The sequence below is a fragment of the Anomaloglossus baeobatrachus genome, chromosome 4 (genome assembly GCF_048569485.1).
Source record: "Anomaloglossus baeobatrachus isolate aAnoBae1 chromosome 4, aAnoBae1.hap1, whole genome shotgun sequence".
Lineage (NCBI taxonomy): Eukaryota > Metazoa > Chordata > Amphibia > Anura > Aromobatidae > Anomaloglossus > Anomaloglossus baeobatrachus.
The window spans coordinates 637,373,117-637,398,011 of NC_134356.1; the positions used below are offsets into that span (position 1 = coordinate 637,373,117).

The following is a 24,895-nucleotide window of genomic DNA, read 5'->3' on the forward strand; positions in this document are numbered from 1 at the left end:
GAGGCACAGGGGCACAAGGGCCAAAACGACAAAGGCCAAGAGGCACAGAGGCCAAGAGGCACAGAAGCCAAGAGGTACAGAGGCACAAGGGCCAAAACGACAAAGGCCAAGAGGCACAGAGGCCAAGAGGCACAGGGTCAGGAGGCCCAAGCCAGCAGGAACAGAGACCAGGAAGGCCCCGAGGCCAAGAAGGCAAAGAGGCCAGGACGGCACAGAGGCCAAGAAGGCACAGAGGCCAAGAAGGCACAGAGGCCAAGAGGCACAAAGGCCACGCGGCACAGAGGCCAAGGCACGGGGCCAGGAGGCCCAGAAGCCAAGAAGGCACAGAGGCCAAGATGGCACAGAGACCAGGAAGCCAAGAGGCGCAGAAGGCCAAGAGGCACATAGGCCAAGAGGCACAGAGGCACGGGACCAGAAGGCCCAGAGGCCCGGAAGGCCCACAGAGGCCCGGAAGGCCCACAGAGGCCAGGAAGGCCCACAGAGGCCAGGAAGGCCCACAGAGGCCAGGAAGGCCCACAGAGGCCAGGAAGCCACACAGAAGCCAGGAAGCCACACAGAAGCCAGGAAGCCACACAGAGAGGCCAGGCAGCCACAGAGACCAGGAACCCGAGAAGTCAGAGGCACCGAGGCAGGAGGCATGAGGCCCGGAGGCAACCGAGGCGCGGGGCCAGGAAGCCCAAGGCACAGAGACAGTACACACAGAGGCCCGAAGGCAGGAGGCACCGAGGCCAGGAGGTACACAGACCCGAGACTAAGAAGGCACAGAGGCCCGAGGCCAGAAGGCACAGAGGCCCGAGGCCAGAAGGCACCGAGGCCCGAGGCCAGAAGGAACAGAGGCCCGAGGCCAGAAGTCACAGAGGCCCGAAGCCAGAAGGCACAGAGGACCGAGGCCAGAAGGCACAGCGGCCCAAGGCCCGGAGGCACAGCGGTCAAGGCCAGGAGGTACAGCGGCCCCAGTCCAGGAGGCAAGAAGGGCAGGCAGCACAGAGGGCCAAGGCCACGAGACACAAAGGACCAAGGGCAGGCAGCACAGAGGAACAGAGGCACAAGCCAGGAAGCACGAGGCTGAGAGACACAGAGGCCCGAGACCAACCTCAGAAGACGCAAAGGCCAGGAGGCTCAGAGGCCGGGAGGGCCAGAGGCCCGAGGCCAGGAGGACCCGAGACCAGAGGACAGGAGGGTTAGAGTACACAGAGGCCCAGAGGCTAGGAGGTCCAGAGGCCAGGAGGTCCAGAGGCGTGAAAAAACACAGGCCACATGGGACAGGACATACAGAATGCACAGGGGCCCGGAGGCCACAGGGACCAGGAGGACCCAGAGGTCCAGGGGCCTAGAACCCACAGAGGCCAGGACCCCACAGGGGCATGAGTCCATAGAGCCCACAGGAGCCAGGAGCCTACAGGGGCCAGGAGCCCACAGAGGCCACAGCAGGCAGGAGTCCACAGAGGCCCGAAGGCCAGGAGTCCCAGAGAGGCCACGAGGGCCAGGAGTCCACAGAGGCCACGAGGGCCAGGAGTCCACAGAGGCCACGAGGGCCAGGAGTCCACAGAGGCCACGAGGGCCAGGAGTCCACAGAGGCCACGAGGGCCAGGAGTCCACAGAGGCCACGAGGGCCAGGAGTCCACAGAGGCCACGAGGGCCAGGAGTCCACAGGAGCCCCGCAGAGGCCTTACCGAGCCCGGAGGCCACAGAGGATACAGGGGCCAGGAGAACACAAAGGCCCCAGGGACCCCGGCCATGCATGGCAGAACCCAGCTCCAAAGCCCGGGACGATCCTCCCTGCACTGCCGGGACACCTCGAGGAGACAGAGCGGGGACGCGGCCCATACCGGGCCCGGTGGATACATCGCACCCGTCGTGTAACCGGAGGCGCAGCCCGCGCCACAGGGAGAGGCGCCGGCCGCCGAGAACCGACAGCAACTTACCCCGCGTCCGGCTCAGGAAGGAGGGATCCACGGCCTTCACAAGGAACCTGCCCGGTCCACTCCCCCGGAAGCGCTCCAGTGCACTCCCGGGTCACGGCAGCAGAGAGAGCGCGCGGACACGGCAGGGTCCTCCCTGCCGTCCACAGAGCCAGGCGCGCGCAGGTGCCGGCGTCATTACCCCGGAGGCAAAGCCGAACCAAGGGGAAGAGGACGAGACGCACCGGAGGACGGAGTCCACGAGGGGAGCTCCACCGACCGTGCTTCTGGACCTAGAGCTCCGCCGTTCCCACGGAGACCGCACAGACTCAACCGGACCCAGGTACTGTAGGTTCCTCTCCATTCAGGACAGGAAACCAACTGATGAGGGAGGGGGACTGCCCCTTTTTTATCTGTAGGTTTCCTGTCCTGAAGGGGGCGGATCCCTCTCTCGTGGGTGCTGTCGTGACAAAAGGAAAAATTACATCATTGGTGCAGTGGCTTGAGCATTTGGACAGGCCTTTGTAAGTCGGGTCTTCAGTAATGATTCCTCCCTTGGCTGCCTGCCTCCCCTCTATTAAAATTTCTTCCCTTTGCCACCACGATTTGCGCTATGTTCATTGCGTTGCGCAGTACTGTTTTCAAATTTTTCTTGAACTATTCAATAGAATGGCACCAGAATCAGCTCATCCACATTCTGCAGTATCTGGTGCCATTTTACTGAGGACACTGTGGAGATGGCGATGAGTGGCAGTGACTGCACATGTGCTGCAAAAAAAAAAAAAAAAAAAAGGGTTGTAAAGCAAAAACTTCTCCATAAATAAAAACTTCATTTTGTTGAAAAATCATAAAAGCAAAAATTGCCATACAAATTAATCTGTTGTGCTGAAAACTGACGTGTTTCGGCAGAGTGACTTACTCATGGTCATGACTCTTGAGGTCACTGACAGCAGTGGTTAACACGCTACTGTGTGACCCACATGCTGTGACCTCATGAGGTCAGCGCAGTTCACTGCCGTGGTTCTCACACAGCATAGCCTGCGAGGCTGCAGTGGCTGATGATGCAGCCTATAGGGAACGTTCTGGTCTTCATAGGCCGAGAATGATGTGAGACCTCCATATATACTTTTGGCAGTGTGAACAGGTGCCATGTCCTGCTGGAAAATGAAATTTCCATCTCCAAAAAGCTTGTCGGCAGAGGGAAGCATGTAGTGCTGTAAAATTTCCTGGTAGTCGGTTGCACTGACTATGGTCTTGATAAAACACAGTGAAGCTACACCAGCAGATGACATGGCTCCCCAAACCATCACCGATTGTGGAGACTTCACACTAGACCTCAGCAGCTTGGATTGTGGCCTCTCCACTCTTCCTCCAGACTCTGGGACCGCGATTTTCAAACGAAATGCAAAATTTACTTTCATCTGAAAACAACACCTTGGACACTGAGAACAGTGCAGTTCTTTTTCTCCTTGGCCCAGGTAAGACGCTTCTGGCGTTGTCTATTGGACATGAGTGGCTTGACACAAGGAATGCGACACTTGTAGCCCATGTCCTGGATACGTCTGTGTGTGGTGGCTCTTGAAGCACAGACTCCAGCAGCAGTCCACGGCTTGTGAATCTCCCCCAAATTTTTGAATGGGCTTTTCTTAACAATCCTATCAAGGCTGCAGTGCACCTTTTTCTACCACACTTTCCTTCTACTCAACTTTCCATTAATATGTTTGGATACAGCACTCTGTGAACAGCCATCTTCTTTAGCAATGACCTTTTGTGGCTTACCCTCCTTGTGGAGTGTGTCAATGACGGCCTTCTGGACATCTGTCAACTCAGCAGTCTTCCCTCATGATTGTGTAGCCTACTGAACCAGACTAAGGGACCATTTTAAACGCTTAGGAAGCCTTTGCATGTAGTTTGTGGTAATTATTCTAATTTTCTGAGATAATGACTTTTGGGGTTTCATTGGCTGTAAGCCATAAGCATTACCATTAACAGAAATAAAAACTTGAAAATAGATCCCTCTGTGTGTAATGACTATAATATACAGTATGTTTTTTACTTTTTGTATTGAATTACTGAAATAAATGATCTTTTGATGATATTCTGATTTATTGAGATGCACTTGTATATCACTCGTTTTGTATCCTGACCTTAGTGAGCTAAACTGATCCCAAGAACGAAGGGTTGCAGTGCTCCATCTCCTTAAAATGATGTAAAGGACTCAGACTGTGCAATTAAATATTTTATTGTAGGAACCTGAGATGGGAGTTTTGGAGGAAGAAGAGAACAAAACAATGGCTGCCACCTTCTCCCTTGCTGTACTGCGAATCGGCAAATGGCAATCATGATATGACTGGATGCAATGGGTTCACTACTTTATTGTAAAAAGAGGACATAGGGACTTTGAACCTTGTGTTTCAGAGTATAGAGGTATTTTGGATCAGGCATGATGGCAGTACAGTAAGGCGGGCTTTACACGTTGCGACATCGCTGAGCGCGATAGCTCCCGCCCCCCGTCGCACATGCGATATGTGGCGATTGCTGCCGTAGCGAACATTATCGCTACGGCAGCTTCACACGCACATACCTGGTCGGCGACGTCGCTGTGACTGCCGAACAATATCTCCTTCGAGGGGGAGGTGCGTTTGGTGTCACAGCGACGTCACTAAGCGGCCGGCCAATTGAAGCGGAGGGGCGGAGATGAGCGGGACGTAACATCCCATCCACCTCCTTCCTTCCGCATTGCCGGTGAAGGCAGGTAAGGAGATGTTCGTCGTTCCTGCGGTGTCACACACAGCGATGTGTGGTGCTGCAGGAACGACAAACAACATCGTACCAGCAGCAGGAGCGACATTATGAAAAGGAGCGACGTGTCACCGATCAACGATAGTTGACGTTTTTGCGATCGGTGATAGTCTCTCCTAGGATTTACACACTGCGATGTTGTTAACAGCGCCGGATGTGCATCACTAACGACGTGACCCCCGACGATATATCGTCACCGATGTCGTAACGTGTAAAGCCCGCCTAAGGAAGCACCTGACTATTGTAGCTGTAATGCCGTATACAATCACACTCCGCTTTGCATTCTCTAATACTACAGCTAACATTCACATAAATAGCAAAATGTGCAAACCTACCGCAGCGCAGGACAATCCCTGCCACTGTGCTATTATATCACTGTGCTACTGCCCTAGTGCAAGCTCATAATGGAGCGCGGCCTCTGCGTCAGGTCATGGTCAACGATTTTTTAGTTTTCTTCTCCCTTGTAATTCAAAATAAAACAAAAACACTATTTCGGTGTCAAGACAGCAGCAGATGAGACCTCAGGTCCAGCCAGGATGGGACTGTCCTCTAATAATCAGCAGCTTTTGATCAGTTCATCAAATACCACCAGATTAAGAAACAAAAAAAGTATATAAACGGTTACAGTAACGCATCGAGCTAGTGTTCTGAACGGCTTTTTGGATACTTGGATTGGTCCTTTTTGTTTTCCTAAGGAGAGATATAATCCACTTATCAATATGATAAGATAAAATGTTCTAAAAACAGAAGTCCTCACATCTCCATGACAGAGAACGACGTAAATCCAGAGCAAGTAATTATCGTTTTTTGGTGATTACGGTTTTCGCACAGGGGTCATGATCAAAAATCACATTAGGAGAGAAAAAAAAAAAATGTCAGCAGTAACCCCTAAACCGGTTGCACAAGATGACCAAAGAGGTGGAACGGGCCACCCTGTACATAGCAGGAAGGTCTTCACCCGATAATGAAACGGCAGCATTTATGGACATCGTTGGACGTCTTCTGGTACGAGAGAGCAACATCACTGAAAAATGCTCCTGTCCCTTGGTCCATTGTGGAGAGGCTGTATGAATGACTAGGCCCCTTTTTTCAGGCTATCCCAGTTGGATCTGACCGGAGAACGTCGTCAGTAGCAGCATGATGGAGAACCCCGTGAGTAGTCCGGCGTTCTGTATGAGGAAGGCAGTGAGGGGGCGTCCTCCTTCTTCATCCTCTTTACTCACTTCATTCATTTCTGGGAACTGGAGAGAGAAACAGAAGAAGAATAAAAAAACGCATTTAGAAGAGAAGAGGAACTTTACCTCTATAACCATGGAGGTCTATACCAAGGATTCTGGAGAACAATAGAAGATGCATCTAATTTCAGCTCATGTGTTACACAAGGTCTTGGGTCTTTAATCTCCTGGGTCACCCGATTATGAAATGTACACATGAAGCCTAATCTACAAAGCCCTACCAGGCCGGAAGATTATAAGAACCCTGCAACAATACGATCCTTTAAATTAATTTATCGAACAGCCAAGAAAATTTACAGGTACAAAATAGACACATGAAATGCGCGCACCTAAAAGTACAGCGAGCCAGTCAATCAAGCCAGCTAAACCCATGCGCTACCATGCCGTCTGATGTCCATACATTACAGAACCCTTGTGGCATTACCCAAAACTAGAGGTGATACGTGATTAACGTACCTGAGATCTACAAACTTCACAAGAACATTAAACAATTATCCATCTCTGCCGATGGGTACCAACCCAGAATATTTAGAGTCGAATTCAGTTCACAATCCTCTGTACACCCAGCTCAGCTAAGATCACGGGAACGATGCAATTAGTCAGCGTCAAGGGGGACGAGTTCCACATTTCCCATACTTTAGTGAATTTCTCTAGACATACTCTATTCTGGTATACAGTACGCACATAGAGAAGCATTGCATTCACTAACTATCCACGTTCGCACCGTAGGGGGAAGAGCTACCTATACACCGTAAGGCTATGAGCTTTCTGGCCACACATTGAGATTCACGTAGGAAGATTTTTTGGTGGTGTGACCATGTCCCTTCGTCCAAAACTCCCAATACGATCCTTTAATAATATAAAGGAACCCGAAATAGCAGCTGACGCTACCCAAGAGTCACTACATAAAATGAGGAAGAAGACCCATCGACATCTACGGCTGGGACCCTTTGTGAGCTGAATATTATAGAGGAGTTTTTATGCTGTACTATGCCAACAGGTTGTGAAATAGCAGTTATACAGCAGGTGAAAAGTATTGAACACATCCCCAAATTCTGAGTAAATATATTACTAAAAAAAAGGTGCTATTTAAGGGAAATTTCTCACCAGATGTCAGTAACAACCCATCCAATCCACAGGAAAAGAAATCAAACCGTAAAAGGTCCAAAAATTAATGAAAAGTAACACAGTGGAAGAGTATTGAACATTCTTACTGAAATTTATGTAATACTTTGATATGTGATGAAGCTTTAAGACATCTCCTTGTATGGAGAAATTAGTCACTTGCATTGCTCAAGTATGATTTTGGTCCATTCTTTCACACAAACACTCTTCACAGCCAGAGAGTCCAGTAAGCTCCTTCTATGAACTCTGAGCTTAAGTTCCTTCCAAAATTTTGATTGTTTATTGAATTTAGGTCTGGTGATCGGCTCAGCCATTCTAGCAGATCTATTTTCTCTTTGAAACCAATTGAGCATTTCCTTGGCTGTGTGTTTGGGATCATTATCTTGCTGAAATATTCGCCCTCGCATCACCAATCATAATCATCAGTCATCATAGTCAGCTTGGTTTTAATCAAGAAGGTCTTGGTACAGTTGTTCATTCATTCTTCAATCATTTGAGGGTTACCAGTGCAGTCTTAAAAAACAGCCCTACACACTGATGTTCCACCTCCAAGCTTCACTGTTGGTATGGTGTTTTGGGGGTGATTTGCCTTTTGGCCTCCAAACATGGGTGTATCGTGGAATCCAAAAAGTTCAGTTTTGCCCTCATCTGACCAAACTATAGTTTCTTACCATTTCACAGCCTTGTCTTAAGGGGGCTTTACACGCTACGACATCGCTAATGCGAAATCGTTGGGGTCACGGATTTGGCGACGCACATCCGGCCGCATTAGCGATGCCATTGCGTGTGACACCGATGAGCGATTTTGCATCGTTGCAAAAACGTGCAAAATCGCTCATATGTGACATGGGGGTCCATTCTCAAAAATCGTTACTGCAGCAATAACGAGGTTGTTCCTCGTTCCTGCGGCAGCACACATCGCTCAGTGTGACGCCGCAGGAACGAGGAAGCTCTCCTTACCTGCCTCCCGGCCACAATGCGGAAGGAAGGAGGTGGGCGGGATGTTACGTCCCGCTCATCTCCTCCCCTCTGCTTCTATTGGGCGGCCGCTCAGTGACGTCGCTGTGACGCCGCACGGACCGCCCCCTTAGAAAGGAGGCGGTTCGCCGGTCACAGTGACGTCGCCGAGCAGGTAAGTATGTGTGACGGGTCCGGGCAATGTTGTGCGCCACGGGCAGCGATTTGCCCGTGTCGCGCAACAGATGGGGGTGGGTACCCACACTAGCGATATCGGGACCGATATCGCAGTGTGTAAAGCCCGCTTAAATGTTGTTGAGCAGTTTAAAGAGCGCTTGAACTTGCTTTTTGTTCAGCAATGGAGTCTTCCGTGATAAGCGTGCATACAGCCATGGAGAGTGAGTGCATTACTTATTATTTTCCTTTAAACTATTGTACCGTCAGATTCCAGGTCTTTCTGTAGCTCTCCACAGAAGGTCCTTGGCTCTTGGAACTCTTCTGATAGAGAAGTGAAAATAATTATCTAAAATCTTGCAGGGAGCCCCTGGTTGTGGCTGGTTTTTGATAAAACTGTTCTTTTTACTTCCGGATTAGGGTCCCCTAGAGTGCTCACTGAACTCTTTAGTAGTTTAGAAATTCTTTTAAAAACAATACCATCAGCATGTTTTGCAACAATAAGGTTGCAAAAGTCTTGAGACAGCTCTCTGGTTTTACCCATCATGAGTTGTTTCTTGTGTGGCACCTTGATAATCAAACACCTTTTATAGGCCATCAGTTGATTACACCAAAGTGACAGGATTGCTTTCTAATTACTGATAAAGTTGAGCTGGTGTCATGACTTTTCATGGCTTTTTGCACCTTTAAGTGTTCAATTCTTTTTCCTGGTCTCGTTTCGGATTATTGCACATCATTAAAAACGTATCGACATCTATGGTTTGATTTATTTGCCTGTGTGGATTGGTTTGTTAATGACATCTGGTGAGAAATTCAAGTCAAACACCCTTAGAAATATTTTTACTTGGTGAAATAAGTATTGCACACGTCACCAATTTTTCCATCTGTATATACAGGATTTAAAAAAAAAAAAAAAATGCATCCAGTAAAAACTACACCTGACCCCCCTCAAATAAATATACACAACAGTTCACAACACAGCGGTCCTGAATGGGTAAAGATATGTCCTTCCATTGAGCTCTGCTGCTAGCTTTAACCCAACAGTTCCCTTATGGATCCCCCAGCTCCTGCACCAAGACCACATCATCACCAATGCCTTTCCTCTTAAATTTTATCTACAGGGGAGGTGACAAAGGCTTCATCACCTGGGGATCCGCCACTTAGCTCTGCCACCGTATTTTCAGTGATAAAGGAAAAAGAAAACATGCTCTATTCATACTCCTCATTCAGAGGAGAAGTAAGGGGGCCGTAGCACTCCGATTCCAGTGATTGTTGGGAAATCCCAGCAATCAGACGACATCTCACCTATGCTCCAAATAGTTGATAATTGTCAAGTTGTGGGTAAACCCCCTTTTAGTACATTTAAAGAAGACAAATCTGCTGCATAACATCACTTCTGTTCTCCACTGTCAATCAAGAAGCAGGAAGGGAGAAGCAAAGAGCAGGCAAAGGATAACGAGACGGCGACAGAAGAGGTACGTCTGCTTGCCGACAGGATCCCGTTAAATGCAACCATCATAGCTTGACAGGGGGTTAACTAGAGATTTCAACCAGCTCTGGCTGCTGCACAAACACAGCTGGCACCCTGTGTGGAGCAGGCGCAGCTCCTGAGCATGCTGCACACACCGACAGCATGAGACGCAAGTGTAGTCACACATAGTGGAAGGGTTAAAAGGAGTGTCAGCACAAAATTAGGTTACAAAGCATAGGCGCCTTGATCGACTGAGGTCTGACACTCAACACCCCCGCCGATCAGCCCGGCGGCAGCAGCAGGAAATGCTCAGTTCCGGCACTGCTCCGTCTTCTGATAGCGGATGTGGCTGGGTACTGCACATCCACCTCCCATTCTCATTAATAGGAAGCGGATGTGTAGTACGTGGCCGCTATCAGAAGACGGAGCAGCACCAGAACTGAGCATTTCCAGCTGTGTTATAGCTGATCGGCGGGGGGTGCGTAGTGTCGGACCCTGGTCGATCAGACATTGATGACCTATCCTAAGGATAGGCCATCAATGTTTAACTAGTCAACAACCCCTTTAAGTATCTTTTGGCCAATGTCGGACTGGGGTACCCTGGGCCCACCAGAGAAAGTCATCCGCGGTTATATATTTGTCAGTGTTATAGAAAGAGCTGGCACCTACATTTTGGTGCAAACTCAATGATAAAGGTCCCTTGATGTGTATTACCCACTAAACCAATGTCTTATGGACCAGTGCAGTGATTGACATCTGATGACATCTCGTCTAACCAGAGAAAATAAACCGCGTGAATTGACCGGCGCTGTGGATCTAACATGAACACTCAATTTATGCTTTGAATATTCACCACAGATTTCATCCTTTGCAACACAAAGGAAAAGGTCAGTTGTAGAAGGTCTTCATCATCATTTGTGTACTAGTAAATGCAGCAATATCTGCACAATATTTGCATGGATCGCACCGCTGTTAATTTGCTGGGGGATTTCCATTGTAGAAATTATGCAGAAAATACATTATGTGAATCTGCATACTATAGGACCTAAAAGGCGTGACAGGTAACAAAAATCAGATGTGACATTGGAGTGATCTTGAAAGAGCTTTCCCTCACATTCCTATACACTTTAATGGCAAGGTCTCTGCCACCTAGAAGAAGAAGGAAAAAAAAAAAAAAAAAAAAAAAAAAAAAAAAAAAAAAAAAAAGGGGGGGGGGGAGGGGGAAAGAAGAGAAAACGTTTTTTGAAGGGTCTAATTTTGTTAGGTTTTTTTTTTTGGGGGGGGGGGGAACAGTCAGGGGTGATGCAGGTTGAGGGGGACACAGTCAGTCAGGTGTGATACTGGTAGAAGGCGGCACAGTCAGTCAGGTGTGAGACAGGTAGAAGGGGGCACAGTCAGTCAGGTGTGATACTGGTAGAAGGGGGCACAGTCCATCAGGTGTGAGACAGGTAGAAGGGGGCACAGTCAGTCAGGTGTGATACAGATAGAAGGGGGCACAGGCAGTCAGGTGTGATACTGGTAGAAGGGGGCACAGGCAGTCAGGTGTGATACAGGTAGAAGGGGGCACAGTCCATCAGGTGTGATACAGATAGAAGGGGGCACAGTCAGTCAATGGTGATAAGGAAGGACGGGGCTCAGTCAGCAGGGGTGAAAGGAGAAATTAAGGAATGGGAACTTCATTCATCCCCAAGTGACTTCACACCCACCCATTTCTTACCCCTGACATTCACTCGGTTAGGTTTGCCATGAGGAGGGCAGAATACCTACCCCTGGTGTATAAACACTGCTTTGTTGCCCCTTTCACTCCCTCTGTACTTATGACGCTGCCAAAAAAAGAGCGAGAGACGCACCGGACGAGACTACATGGAATGTACGTTACACTGATGTATATACTGTATGCATTGCATGGAAAGGCTGCAACAGTAGGGGGGGGGGGGGGGTCACCCTTTCTGGATGTGGGCCCAGGGCAACTGCCCAGTGTTTCCACCCCTTCCCCATCTCCAGCCCTGCCTATCGGAAGACCCCCTTGTGGTGTCCGAAACCAAAGTGGGACTGCAATGTCAACGTTGAGGAGTTTAGATGGAAAACCAAGAAGGTGGATGGGATGGTTTGGTCACTACCAAGGGTTGCCATACTCTTTGCCAGTATCAGGTCACGGAAAGGGTGATTTGTTGCGTTTCCTGAAAATGATATATGAAAGCCAAAAACACACAACATACTTAAGACCACATGCCGTAATAATCAGTCAGTCAGTGTAAATGCACCCTTAGAGTACACAGTTTTAGCAGTTGTTTTTTGTTTTTAACTCACCATATCAGCAAGAGCGATGTACAGAAACATTCCTCCGGCTAAGCCAAAGATCCAGTTAGAAGAGAAATGGCTGCCGGCGAGGATCCCGAAAGCCAGGCCGAGGTAGCAGCAGCAGGCGGAGAGGAAGTTAAAGAAGAGCGCCTGAGGAATGCTCATCCCAGCGTTCAGCAGAATGACAAAGTCGCCTGCAACACAACATAGGAGAGGGTTCAAATCCACAAACAGCAGGGGGCGCATGTGAGCAGCTTACATATTATAGCTCCATAGACTGACAAGCAAAAGGATAACAATGTTTAGACTTTCAGGCTCTGTATCTCACCATCCACTACAGCTTTGACCATGAGAATACCTTCATCTTTGCTATCTCATGCAGTGTTTCCCCGAAAATAAGCCCTAGCAGGAATTTTCAGCCTTTTTGAAGTAAGGCTTAAATATAAGCCCTACCCCCAAAAAAAAAAAAAAAAAAAAAAAAAGCCCTAGTTACAATTCAATAATGAAGTGTCCATGCAGCTATAAGAGTTAACGAATACTGCATGACTCGCCAGACTCCAAATGAGAGGACCTGCGCTGGAACACGAACACACACTACTGGGAATCTGGGACACATCGATGCATCCCGGGTCCCCCTGTTGGCCGGAAGCAGGAGTGTGTGTGGTGTGTTGGAAGCAGGGTGCGGGGAGGGCCTGCCTGTTTTTGTTTTATTATTTTGGGGAACTTACCCTTAACCTATGCTTCCCCAAGAAAAAAAAAAAAAAATCCCTAGTGCGTTTTTCTGGGCAAAAACAAAATGCAAGTCTTATTTTCAGGGAAACACTATAAATTTGACTTGCAATTATATTTTAGCATACGATTAGTCATGCAGATCCTTGTCATGTCACTGCATGGTCACTGTTAGGCTGTGTGCGCACGTTGCCGAATGTCATGCCTTTACACTGCGTACTGCACCGCAGCGTAAATGCATGAGACCTGCGTCCCCAGCACAATCTATGAAGATTGTGCATGAGACTTGTGCACGTTGCGTTTGAGAGCGCAGCGATTTGGACGCCAAAATTTTGTTCCAAAACGCTGCGTTCTAAAAAGCAACATGTCAATTATTCCGTGCGCTTTGGATGCAGCTCCCGCCCTGTCTATGGGAGAGGCAGCATCCAAAGCACATGAAATCGGCTTTTTTCTGCAGAAACACTGCATCCATTACGCAGTGTTTCTGCAGCGATTTGAAGCGCATATGCACTGCCCAAATCGCTGCAGAAATTTCTGCAGGGATACGACGCAACATGCGCACATAGCCTTAGGCTGCTAAAAATACATTCATAGATATAGTGCTTCCTTCTGGGCTCTCTATCAGATTCAAGTATATCTCCACCGAAATCTGATCCACGGTCTAGTCTACACATTCCCAGTGTTTGTGTATACTGGTCACCTCACTTGGGTATGTATACAGCTTAATCTACAACTCTACCCACAAGTGTTGGATTGGGTTGAGGTCTGGGGACTGTGGGGGACAATCCAGCTCCTCTACTTCATGGTCATTGAACCATTTCTTCCATAATCTTGACGTATGCTTCGGGTCACTGTCCTGCTGGAACACTAGGTTGTCCTTTTCATACCACAGTACTTGAGTGTACAAAGCAACTCGTCTTGTAGGATACTCACACATAGCTCAGCATTGAGACCATCATCAAGCCGGGTCAAGTATCCAACACCTTTGGCTGAGAAACAACCTCATATCATCAGGCTTCCTCCATCGAACTTGACAATTCCTTCAATTTCTCGATCCAGTAGCCCCTCCCCCCCCCCCCCCTTTCTTCCAGTCCCATTTGCCCCCATCAGAGCCTATTCTATTGACTTTTGTTGGATTGCTCCAAATCTTCTACTGTCTTCCACTTTTTTCTTTTAGAAACTCGAGCCGACGCTTCTATGATGACACTGAAGTTGAGGCTTCTTTACCCCTTTTTTTGGCCACCATTCCAGACTTGTGTAACGTGCGTCACTCAGTGCTTCCATAGACGTCTGATCTCTCTATTACAAAGCATACGAGCTGCCTCCACTGCCATGTTTATTGCTCGAGAACGAATGTATAAAGTAATGAGCAGGGGCCATGTCATGGGGACTGAGCGGACAGTGATAGCGCCACTCACAGGCACTATTGGAAACAGAAGGTATGTGGAAAAAGACTTTCACAGTTTTAAATTGATGTGGCCACTATACATTGTAGTGTGCCACTCAAATGTAATTCCAGTTATAACACATTATCAACAAAATAGATGAAAAAATTCTATTTTGTTTGGACCACTAAAGAGCACTAGAAACGATTGGTGGTCAAGGACGCACGCTGCAAGTCCATTCAAAGTCTATGGCATAGACTGAGCTTGCCAAATGCTGCACTAAATGTCCGTAACTCCCATAGACAGACACCGTGGTGACCTAATGCGTTCAGTGCTTAGCACGGTTACTTTGTAAAACATTAAACTTTCTAATCTCCTGAGCAGACTCTTCCCTAGTCCCTCACTGATCTCTGTTCACATGGCTTAAAATGTTGACATGTGGCCACTGCTGTCCATCACTGGCTGCAGCATATCCCACCAAGGACAACATCTGCCAGGAGTTTGAATGTTACATAGTTACTTAGATTGAAAAAAAGACCTAGGTCCATCTAGTTCAACCTTCCTCAAATCGAATGTTCTCCCCATGTTTGCGGGCGTTTCCTCCCACACTCCAAAGACAGTGATAGGGAATGTAGATTGTAAGCCCCAACGGGGACAGTGATGATGATTTCTGTAAAGTGCTGTGGAATATGATGGCGTTCTAAAAGCGATGCAGAATTATGGATGCCGGAATGCAAGTGATAACCAAATAGCACAGTTACAACAAAGACCCCACATATCATGCTTTGCTTATCATTAGGTAACATACCAAGTTCATGGGGGAACTCCTCACACAGGATGGCAATGGACGTGCTGATCCCTTGGAAGACAGACACTGTAAAGGAGGCTCCGATGGCCAAACCATCTATGAAATTATGGAGTCCATCGCTGAGTGTGATCATCCAGGCGAGTGTGCCGATGTCAGAATACCGGATCCCTTTGAGCCAGTAACAAGAGCTTTGCTGCCCAGGGAGGTCCTGCATCAGGAGACGACAGGTAAGGCATGTACAGTATCAAAAGCGAGGTACACGCTGAATGGCGGAGAGCTACAACTAACCTGCACGGCCAGGGACCCCACCACCACCTTCTCGTCACCTAGGTGTTGGCGGAGGTCAGACTCGCTGCCCCCTGGTGGAGGAATGATGTGATCCAAGTCGCCATTCTGTAACTTCTCCGTCACCCCTTCCTCAGCATCCCGCTTTTTGGTGTCAGCTGTGTAGTGACTGTGCCCATGCTGGGGGGGGGAAGGGAACAAAGGAATGAATGATTTATAACCAGCAAGTGCAAGATATTATATTATTATTATTATTATTATTAATAAATAAAAATAATAAGTCCTTCAAGAGATCTCTGTTGAAGATATTTCCTTCCCACCATTGCAGTATCCCATATCTCAAAGCTGCAGGTCAGCTGTAGGACCCAGCAGCTTTGCTATGTCACAGAGATAACCGGCGGTCATGAGATTGCCAGGTCCTATAGAAGAGTCAGCAGTGCAGATATGTTCTATTATTCACTGAGCACTATATAGCTGGCAAAAATGGAAGACAGATGCAGTAATAAACCAATGCTGTCTTTTCCCCAGGCTCTCTGGCTGTGACGCTACAGGAACTTTAACCCCGCATTAGTGTATATTTACAGTGCCAGTGGCCTCCAGCTACAGAGGAGGGAAAAATTATTATATACAGTAGAGACCAAAAGTTTGGACACACCTTCTCATCTCTAGAACAACTGTTAAGAGGAGACTTTGTGCAGCAGGCCTTCATGGTAAAATAGCTGCTAGGAAACCACTGCTAAGGACAGGCAACAAGCAGAAGAGACTTGTTGGGGCTAAAGAACACAAGGAACGGACATTAGACCAGTGGAAATCTGTGCTTTGGTCTGATGAGTCCAAATTTGAGATCTTTGGATCCAACCACCCTGTCTTTGTAGAAAAGGTGAACGGATGGACTCTACATGCCTGGTTCCCACCGTGAAGCATGGAGGAGGAGGTGTGATGGTGTGGGGGTGCTTTGCTGGTGACACTGTTTGAGATTTAGTCAAAATTGAAGTCATACAGAACCAGCATGGCTACCACAGCATCTTGCAGCGGCGTGCTATTCCATCCAGTTTGCGTTTAGTTGGACCATCATTTATTTTTCAACAGGACAATGACCCCAAACACCTCCAGGCTGTGTAAGGGCTATTTGACTAAGAAGGAGAGTGATGGGGTGCTACGCCAGATAACCTGGCCTCCACAGTCACCAGACCTGAACCCAATCGAGATGGTGTGGGGTGAGCTGGACCGCAGAGTGAAGGCAAAAGGGCCAACAAGTGCTAAGCATCTCTGGGAACTCCTTCAAGACTGTTGGAAAACCATTTCCGGTGACTACCTCTTGAAGCTCATCAAGAGAATGCCAAGAGTGTGCAAAGCAGTAATCAAAGCAAAAGGTGGCTACTTTGAAGAACCTAGAATATAAGACATATTTTCAGTTGTTTCACACTTTAAGTATTACATTCCACTTGTTTTCATTAATAGTTTTGATGTCGTCACTGTGAATCTACAATTTTCAGGGTCCTGAAGATAAAGAAAACTTTGAATGAGAAGGTGTGTCCAAACTTTTGGTCTGTACTGTATATATATATATATAAATATTAATGGAGGGGGGGGGGGGTCAAACCCATGAATTATTTTTACAAAATAAACTGGATTACAATAGTCTAAAATACTAAAAAGGAAGGAACAATAAACTACTCAATTTCCTGATCTCTGTTCACCCTGCTCCATTGATATGTGACTACTGCTGTCAATCACTGGCTGCAGCGATACGCCACCACTGATTGGCAGCAGCAGTCATGACTCAGACACATCATCTATGAAGCTGGGTGACCAGACACGCAGGAAAGCCTAGTCAGAGGAGCGTTGTGGGACCGACAGAAGTATTTTTGAGACCTGCAGGTCTAAAATAATAAAAGATCTGCCAAGTCGTGGCAATGCAAGGAATGAAGGACAGATTTATTAATATGGTCTTTTTAGTAAACAAATTCGCCAACTTTATCGTATGTTTTAAAGACTGAACTTCTAGAAATAAGTCAGATTTAGGTTAAGATCACCTATTAGTTGGTGTATTTTGTCTCAATTTTAGCAAGTTTATTCATGCACACAGTGTCCAAGGTTAGGCCACACACAAAGTGGATCATCCCTGAATATAAATAAATATATATTATATATACATATACACATATATCACAGTGTGTGTACTTCACGGCTGATCCATTTTCTTGCTGTCGGTTAGTACCCCAGTGACAATACTCCGGCTGTAACCATGACGACAACCCACAGAAATTAATTAGCAGACGGCCACTAAACACCGCGCCGTCACCACTGAGACATTACCTCATGTTTCTGCTTGAGAAGCATCTTCAGGACCTTTTCAGTAAAAAAGAAAAGATAAAACCCCCCAAAGATGACGGTGGAGGTGGATATGTACGAGGCCTCCTGCGGGTTAAAGCCGAATGCCTGCAGTACAGTAAGAAATAAAGAAAAAAGTGTTAGTGCTTCAAAGTGGCGGTGTGAATCTAGATAAAGAATGGAGAAAAACAACAAAAAAACAAAAACAAACACCAAACACACAGACCTCAAAACAATGCAGTGTATTGCTTAAACAGCAAATCCCTAATATGCTACTATCCAATATGCCTGGGTAGTTCTGTCTGGTCAGGGTTTGCTGAGGTTTATGCCTTTTCTGCCTGTGTTAGCTGCTAGCAGACTGATATGAAAGATGAATTCTGTGTACACTGCTGCAGAGTGTGTTGGTGCTATACGAGGGACTGCTGATAAGGCTTTGGCTTTACCAAGAAACTAGAAAGGATGATGAAACTTTACATGTATGCCTCATTCTCCACTGATGACAACACACTCTTACATCAGTTTTCAAAGTTCTGTAAGCCTAGCAAAAAGAAGGATTTCGGTTGTGCCTCAAACCAGGCATCCGTAGCAGCCATGGCATCAGAAATGGTGTGATATATGGTACCCTTGAGGTGTTTCTTCAGGTTTGGAAACAGATGATGATAGTCGGAGGGAGCTAGATCTGGTGAATAAGGTAGGTGGTCAACTGATTTCTGTGGACAGCTTGCCGCGCCTTTTGGCCTCCAGAGCTGCCTTCAATTGGTCCAAAAGTTCAACGTAATACCTTACATTGATTGTGGCACCCTTTTGAAGGTAGTCCACTAGCAGCACGCCCTCCTTATCCCAGAACACAGACACCATCTTAGGGGCTGATTTTTATACCCTGACCTTCTTTGGACGAGGAGAACCACTGTGCTTCCCCTCTTGACTGCTCCTTGTTTTCAGGGTCATAAATAAATCCAGGTCTCATCTCTAGTGACAAGTCGATCCAGGAATTTCTTATCAGTCCGGAAATGCTGACAAATGGACCAGGAATTTGTCACTCGCTGCTTCTCTCATCTGTTGTCAGACATTTGGGAACCCACTTTGCAGATCGCTTCCTCATGTCCACATATTCATGGATAATGACACAAACACCTTCATGGGAAATCCCCATGATGTCTGCTATTGCTTTAGCTGAAATTCGTAGATTCTCCAGTATGAGGTTGTGCACAGCATCGATGATCTCTGGAACAACAACCGCTGTTGGTCGTCCAGGACGTTCCTCATCATTGGTGCTGAAGTGGCCCGGTTTAAATTTGGCAACCCAGTTCTTATCTGTGGAATATGAAGTGCATTGATCCCCCAATGTCTGCGACATATCACCATGAATATCGTGTGTGTGTGTGTGTGTGTGTGTGTGTACACACACACACACACACACACATGCGGAGGGCAGAGTGTGGGGGGGATTGTGGGTGGAGCCAAGCTGTGGTTATGTGTCGGCTAGGTTGCCGGTGTGGGCTCCCGGGGCTGCAGCACTCACCGTGGAGTCGGGGCTCCATGTGGGTGCAGGGAAAAGTATCAGGCGTCGTCCTGTCAGCCCGTATATAAAACGGATACTACTTGTTACTTGGCTGTGAATGTTTTTCCAGTGCACCTCCACTGCAGAGATAAAAGCTTACATGCATTTTTTCCCCCCTTTTTCCAGCTGCTGTTTGTCTTCTTTGATTACACCATGATAGATCGATCTATCTATACAGATACTACTTGTTATTTGGCTGTGATCATTTGTATTGATCATGTGCAGAAGACATATGTTTTTTTCAGTGCATCTCCGCTGCGGAAATAAAAGCTTATATGCATTTTTATTGAAATCTGTTGGCTTTCCCTCATTGAAGTGTGTAGGGAAAACCTGCAAATAAAGTGCAGATTTAGCAGTTATTATTAGTGTAAGAGTGCAACTGTCTGGGGCAATAACACTGGTCCATGTGATTGGTACCAAAACCATCTACCTCCGATCCCACAGAAAGGCGGCCGCGCTGTATGTGCAGATACCTCCATGGTTGGTCGGTGTCATTAGGGCACATCATAAAGTTGCCTATAGACACCGGCATAGGAGCAGTAATATCATAGGCCATTAGTTTTACTGTAAGGAGCACATTACTACAGCCCAACACATCCAGGCTGTGCAGAGGCCTTCAGGGAAACCATATTCAAGTTGTGCCGACAGGCGCACCTTCAAAAATAGTAACATATTGGGATTGCCATTGAAGCAATTACCTTTATATCCCCCCTACCTACAAAATTAAAAAACACTTCGAGGTATACAGTGCTTTTCCAGCCGGGACTACAAGTCCCAAGTAGTAAATATACGCAGACACAATGGCTGGAGAGGCACTGGTTCTTACCCAAAAACTGAATTTCTCAACATTTTTAGAAATTGGAGTTAAATGTGCACAATATATGGACCATGCTGTGTCACTTATATTCTAAGATTTTTAGATTTCTTCTCCATTCACATTTAAGGTAACAGCAATAACCTTACTACTGGATGGTCCTAGAGAGTCAGTCACCCCCCAAAAACACAGAGGCAGCCGACAGACCACCGGCTGTCATTCTAGAGGGGGGCACTCGTCATCACTTAGGCCAGACTTATCCACAGACCTTATCGCTCCAGCAGACTGCCTTTTTGGCCTCAGTGGGGCGCGGGCATACATTTTCTTTGCTGTATAAGATGCCTATTGTACTGGGCTAGACTTTGCTTGATCCAAAAATGTGGGTAAGGGGCTTTTACATGTGTGCCAATACAGATGCGCTTGGGCACTAGTACCAGATTGCGATCAAATGCCTCCCCTGCGATATAAGATACTATATACCAGTATTCTAAAAAGGGGATGTAGTAGGTGGGGTCCCTATGGAGGACCCCCAAATTATTAGAGGAGGGGGACCTCAGACCAAGAGATAAGGATTGATGAGTGATAAGTCCATTTCTTTCTCCTGTATTACAGATAAGCCATTGATATGAACGGGCACTTTAAGGGACAAGTCATCAGGATCCTTACTTTTGCTGTGAATGGAGAAGAAACCATAGAAGAGAAAACGTCAAAATCAAAACCAATTATTGGCCAAGTGACCCCCCCCCCCCCATATATTATGAAGGTTGTAAGTGTTGGATTTGCTTTCTCAGTCACTAATACTACACATGCCCCCTACCACACAGTCTCAGGATCGTACGCAGCCCCCCATACCTCGGGGATGAGCTGAAAGAGAGCGTTGGAATAGAGGGTCCCAATGGCGAGAGCAATGAAGAAGAGGAGAAGACGCTTGTAACAGGCTTTCTTCATGAAGGGGACCACGCCGGCCCCAAGGAGGGAGCAGAGAGAAATGACGGTGACACATAGGAAGCCATAACCCCACACTAGGGAAGGACCGATGTTATACAAGAGGAACAGAGGATTAAACCAGACGGAGGGGGAGAGAGAACAGAGACGATTAATGACCTGATTACACAGATACAGTCCGATCACATTTAGTGATCACAGGCCCCGCGCACATATAACCTGAGGAGAGTGCCCGAAGCGCGGGGGTGTCGGACGAGGGCAGCACGATCAGAGTGCTCATTTGTAGCGACCACCACTATGGGATGGATGTTTTATCTGATAGATCTGTATGAGCTCCATTCACACAGGGTCCAACTCTAAAAATTAGTGAGGGGCTGGAGCGATCATCCTGCGCAAGGTGATTAATACGTTTAGTGGAAAACACCTTTCAGCAAAGCTGCAGTACTAAACCAAACCTGTGGATTGGAGCAGCGTTATTTTTGAAGGAAAGCAGCCATGGTGGGGGGTGGGGGGGGGGTCTAATCTACATTTTAATGCTCAGTTTATATGTGCACGAGTCCTGCGATCGTCACCACTCTCCTGACCGAGGAGTAAACATGAGATGATTATAGAAGATGGTTCTTCATACTTGGATCCAATGCCCCAGACACAACCAAGAACACCAGAGAATTCTGCTGTAGCCGATACCCCACAGAGGGCCGAGGACTGAACAGAGGCAAGAAGAAAAAAACAGCGAGGTTTTCCTGTCTGATCAAGTCACAGAGAGACGTACACGCCTAAAATCTAAGACTTTATTCATACAAAAGATGAAAACTATATAGTTTGTGTGAAGAAACGCTGGATCAGCAGCTGCTCTCCTTCCAGCCCTCACCGAGGCTGGGACAATCCGTATCCTATAGGTATTATAGGTTATCGTCTTTGGATGTTATTGGAGACGCAGTGCCCGGATGCGACTTGATTTGGATTCCAGTCATTTTATTAGGACTCATTTCTTTTCCTACACTAGTCATAAACGGAGTTGGATCAGAACCCTATATGCTGAGAATTCTTGGAGGTTCAGCGTGACAAGAAACCCGTCTGGCCGACCATACTGAACCTGAACTCCTCCTGAAGTGAGCCTTTCTTGCCTCGTGGTGACTGAGTTCGTGTGTCCTATAGCACCTTTCTTAAGTGTCCTTTTTCTTTTCACATAGTTATATAGGATCTATATTCCTGTTAAACATCTAATACCCCTGATGAACCTCCATTATTGGAGGGGGAGACACGTGGGGTAGACTGTTAGATCAAAGACCTAAAAGAACCTGATACATCAGGTGTTTTCTCCTTGTTTAGGGCTAAAACTATTTTGTGTTGAGCCATCAGCATTACAGGTGTCTTTAAAGGAAACTCGTCAGGTCCAATATTCACCCAGGACCACGAGCAGTTGTGGGTATCTATTGCTATTCCCTGCCTAACCGTCCCTGTATACCCTAGCACAGATAAAGAGATCTTTAGAAATACTTTTTCTAAAGATCTTTTATTGTATGCTAATGAGTGCAGGGACTAGTCCCAAGGTTTCCTTAGTCCCCCTGGCTAGTCGCCCCCATTAACATGTTAGTACACCCCATGGGTATGTTAATGAATACGCAGCATCACAGGATAATCTCACTCACCTCTCCGCTGCCATCGCCGCCCAACACTGGATTTCGGCTCACTATGAACACGTCCTGGCTTCAAACTGAAGTAGTGTTCATGACCAAAACTCCAGGGTTATGCCAACTGAGCCGAAATCCAGTATCGGAGACTATGGCGACGGTGAAGGGAGTGAGATCATCCTCTGATGTTGTGTATTCATTGGCATGTTAGCACAATCACAGGGGTGTACTAACATGGTCATGGCGCAGACTAGCCAGGGGAACTAATGCCCAGGGGACTAGTCCCCTCGCTCATTAGCATACAATAAAAGAGGTTTAGAAATACTTTTTCTAAAGATCCCTTTATCTATGCTAGTGTATACAGGGACAGTTAGGCAGGGATTAGCAATATACACCCAGAACTGCTCGTGGTTCTTGGGTGCATATTGCACCTGACAGGTTCTCTATAAACATAAAAGTGATTTTGACTAAAAGGTCCCGTTACACGCTAAATTTATCTGACGATATGTCGTCGGGGGGTCACGATTTCCGTGACGCACTTCCGTCATAGATAACGACGTCGTTGCGTGTGACACCTACGAGCGACTCTGAACAATCGCAAATAGGATGAAAATCGTTGATACGTCGTTCAGTTTCAAAATATTGTTCGTCGTTTGGAATGCAGCAGACATATTGCTATATTTGACACCCTGCAAACAACGAACATACACACGATTGCCTTGGTTAAACAATATATCGCTGAACGATGTAGCGTCGTTTGTGAGGTGTGTACGTGTGACCGCTACTAAACGACCTATAAGCGATCTCTGCAAATCGTAACTACGATCTGGGCGGGTCACATCGTTTAAGAGATCGTCAGATAAATCGTAGAGTGTAACGGGGCCTTAAGACTAGGTGACTTCTTTTGGTCTGAATACTTTAACCTGACTGATGGACTATCAAGACAGGACATGTCTCACAACTAACACGTATGGTAACACTAATGGAAACTTGATCAGACTAATATCAGTACCTGGGTACTGTAACATAAGGTACTCTTGGGAATTGTGACATTATACTTAAACAGATAGTGTGATTTATTATAACTATTGTCGAGCGAGTAGTTAGCAAATACTGTCCGCTACTCACATATCCGTTATTAGTAGCGGGCACAATGTAAGTCAATGGGAAATACTCGCTAAGTAGCAAGTAACCCGAAAACCGTACTGATCGCTACTCGAACAAATAGTACGGCTATCAGGTTACTCGCTACTTAGCGAGTATTTCCCATTGACTTACATTGCGCCCGCTACTCGTCACGAATATGTGAGTAGCGGACAGTACTCACTAACTACTTGCTCACCACAAATTATAACCTTTTAACAGGTCATTCGATGTTTACTAGCACAGTGATATAAACACCAATTTTTTTGTTAAGTCGCCTACTTTACTTGTCCACTTGAATATCTGTTGTGCCCAGTTTTTGTCGTCTGTTACCCGCTGGATTGTGTCTTTTCTTGTAATTTTTGAATAAAGTTTTTATCTTTTGTATGAATAAAGTTTATATTTTAGAAGTATACTTCTGTGACTTGGATTAGCTTTCTGGTTACTCCGAGCTACAATATTTCGGTGATTTGTCTATGTTTTCCCGTCTGCCATCCATCTCCACCATCCGCTTTTAGCTATAGAGCGGGGCAGGGACTGGACGACCGCCATTTTTTACTCACAACAGGTCAGAATCAAAATGTAACCCAATTCTTAAAGTTGTTAAAAAAAGAACCCGTTTGCATAATTTTGTAATGTGAAGACATGGCTGTAATGGTAAGGATATACAGAATAAATCCATACCTTGAGGGTATGTGCGCACGTTGCTTTTTACCTGCTTTTTTGCTGCTTTTTCTTCTGCGCTGTTTAATGCCAAAATGGATGTGTTCTTCTATTCAAGCAAAGTCTATGGGAATTTGGGTTTCTTGTTCACACTATGTTGTTCAAAATGCAGCCTTTTTGAGGCAGAACTTTGGTCAAAAACTCAGCTTTTCAAAGAAGCAACATGTCAATTGTTTTTGCCATTTGGGTTTTGCACTGCAAAGCTGAGTTTTTGACCAAAGTTCGGCCACAAAAAGGCAGCATTTTGAACAACATAGTGTGAACAAGAAACCCAAATTCCCATAGACTTTGCTTGAATAGAAGAACACATCCATTTTGGCATTAAACAGCGCAGAAGAAAAAGCAGCAAAAAAGCAGGTAAAAAGCAGGTAAAAAGCAACGTGCGCACATACCCTTAGTGAAGAAATCCGCTTTGTTGTTCTGCTTTGAAGCAAATCTGTGAGCAGGTTTTTGATATGTAATCTGAGGACAGCATGATGTAGGGGTTAAAACACTGAATTCAGGGATGCTTCTCTTACCAAGCTCTGTGCTGTTTACTTGCAACAATCGTTTTAGCATCGGGAGCAGT

The 24,895-nt window shown here is 46.6% G+C and overlaps 1 protein-coding gene across 1 annotated transcript in view; it reads right to left on the minus strand.

Moving 5' to 3' along the window:
* Positions 1–4,127: 4,127 nt before the first annotated feature.
* SLC39A14 (solute carrier family 39 member 14) overlaps positions 4,128–24,895 on the minus strand; it is a 40,449-nt gene continuing 19,681 nt past the window's right edge. The window contains exons 3-8 of the mRNA XM_075343848.1: positions 20,735–20,904; positions 17,493–17,615; positions 15,177–15,353; positions 14,889–15,096; positions 11,976–12,160; positions 4,128–5,944 (exon numbers count right to left, since the gene is read on the minus strand). Coding sequence (XP_075199963.1) covers positions 5,798–5,944; positions 11,976–12,160; positions 14,889–15,096; positions 15,177–15,353; positions 17,493–17,615; positions 20,735–20,904 — 1,010 coding nt within the window. The 3' untranslated portion in view covers positions 4,128–5,797. The remainder of the gene's footprint in view (positions 5,945–11,975; positions 12,161–14,888; positions 15,097–15,176; positions 15,354–17,492; positions 17,616–20,734; positions 20,905–24,895) is intronic.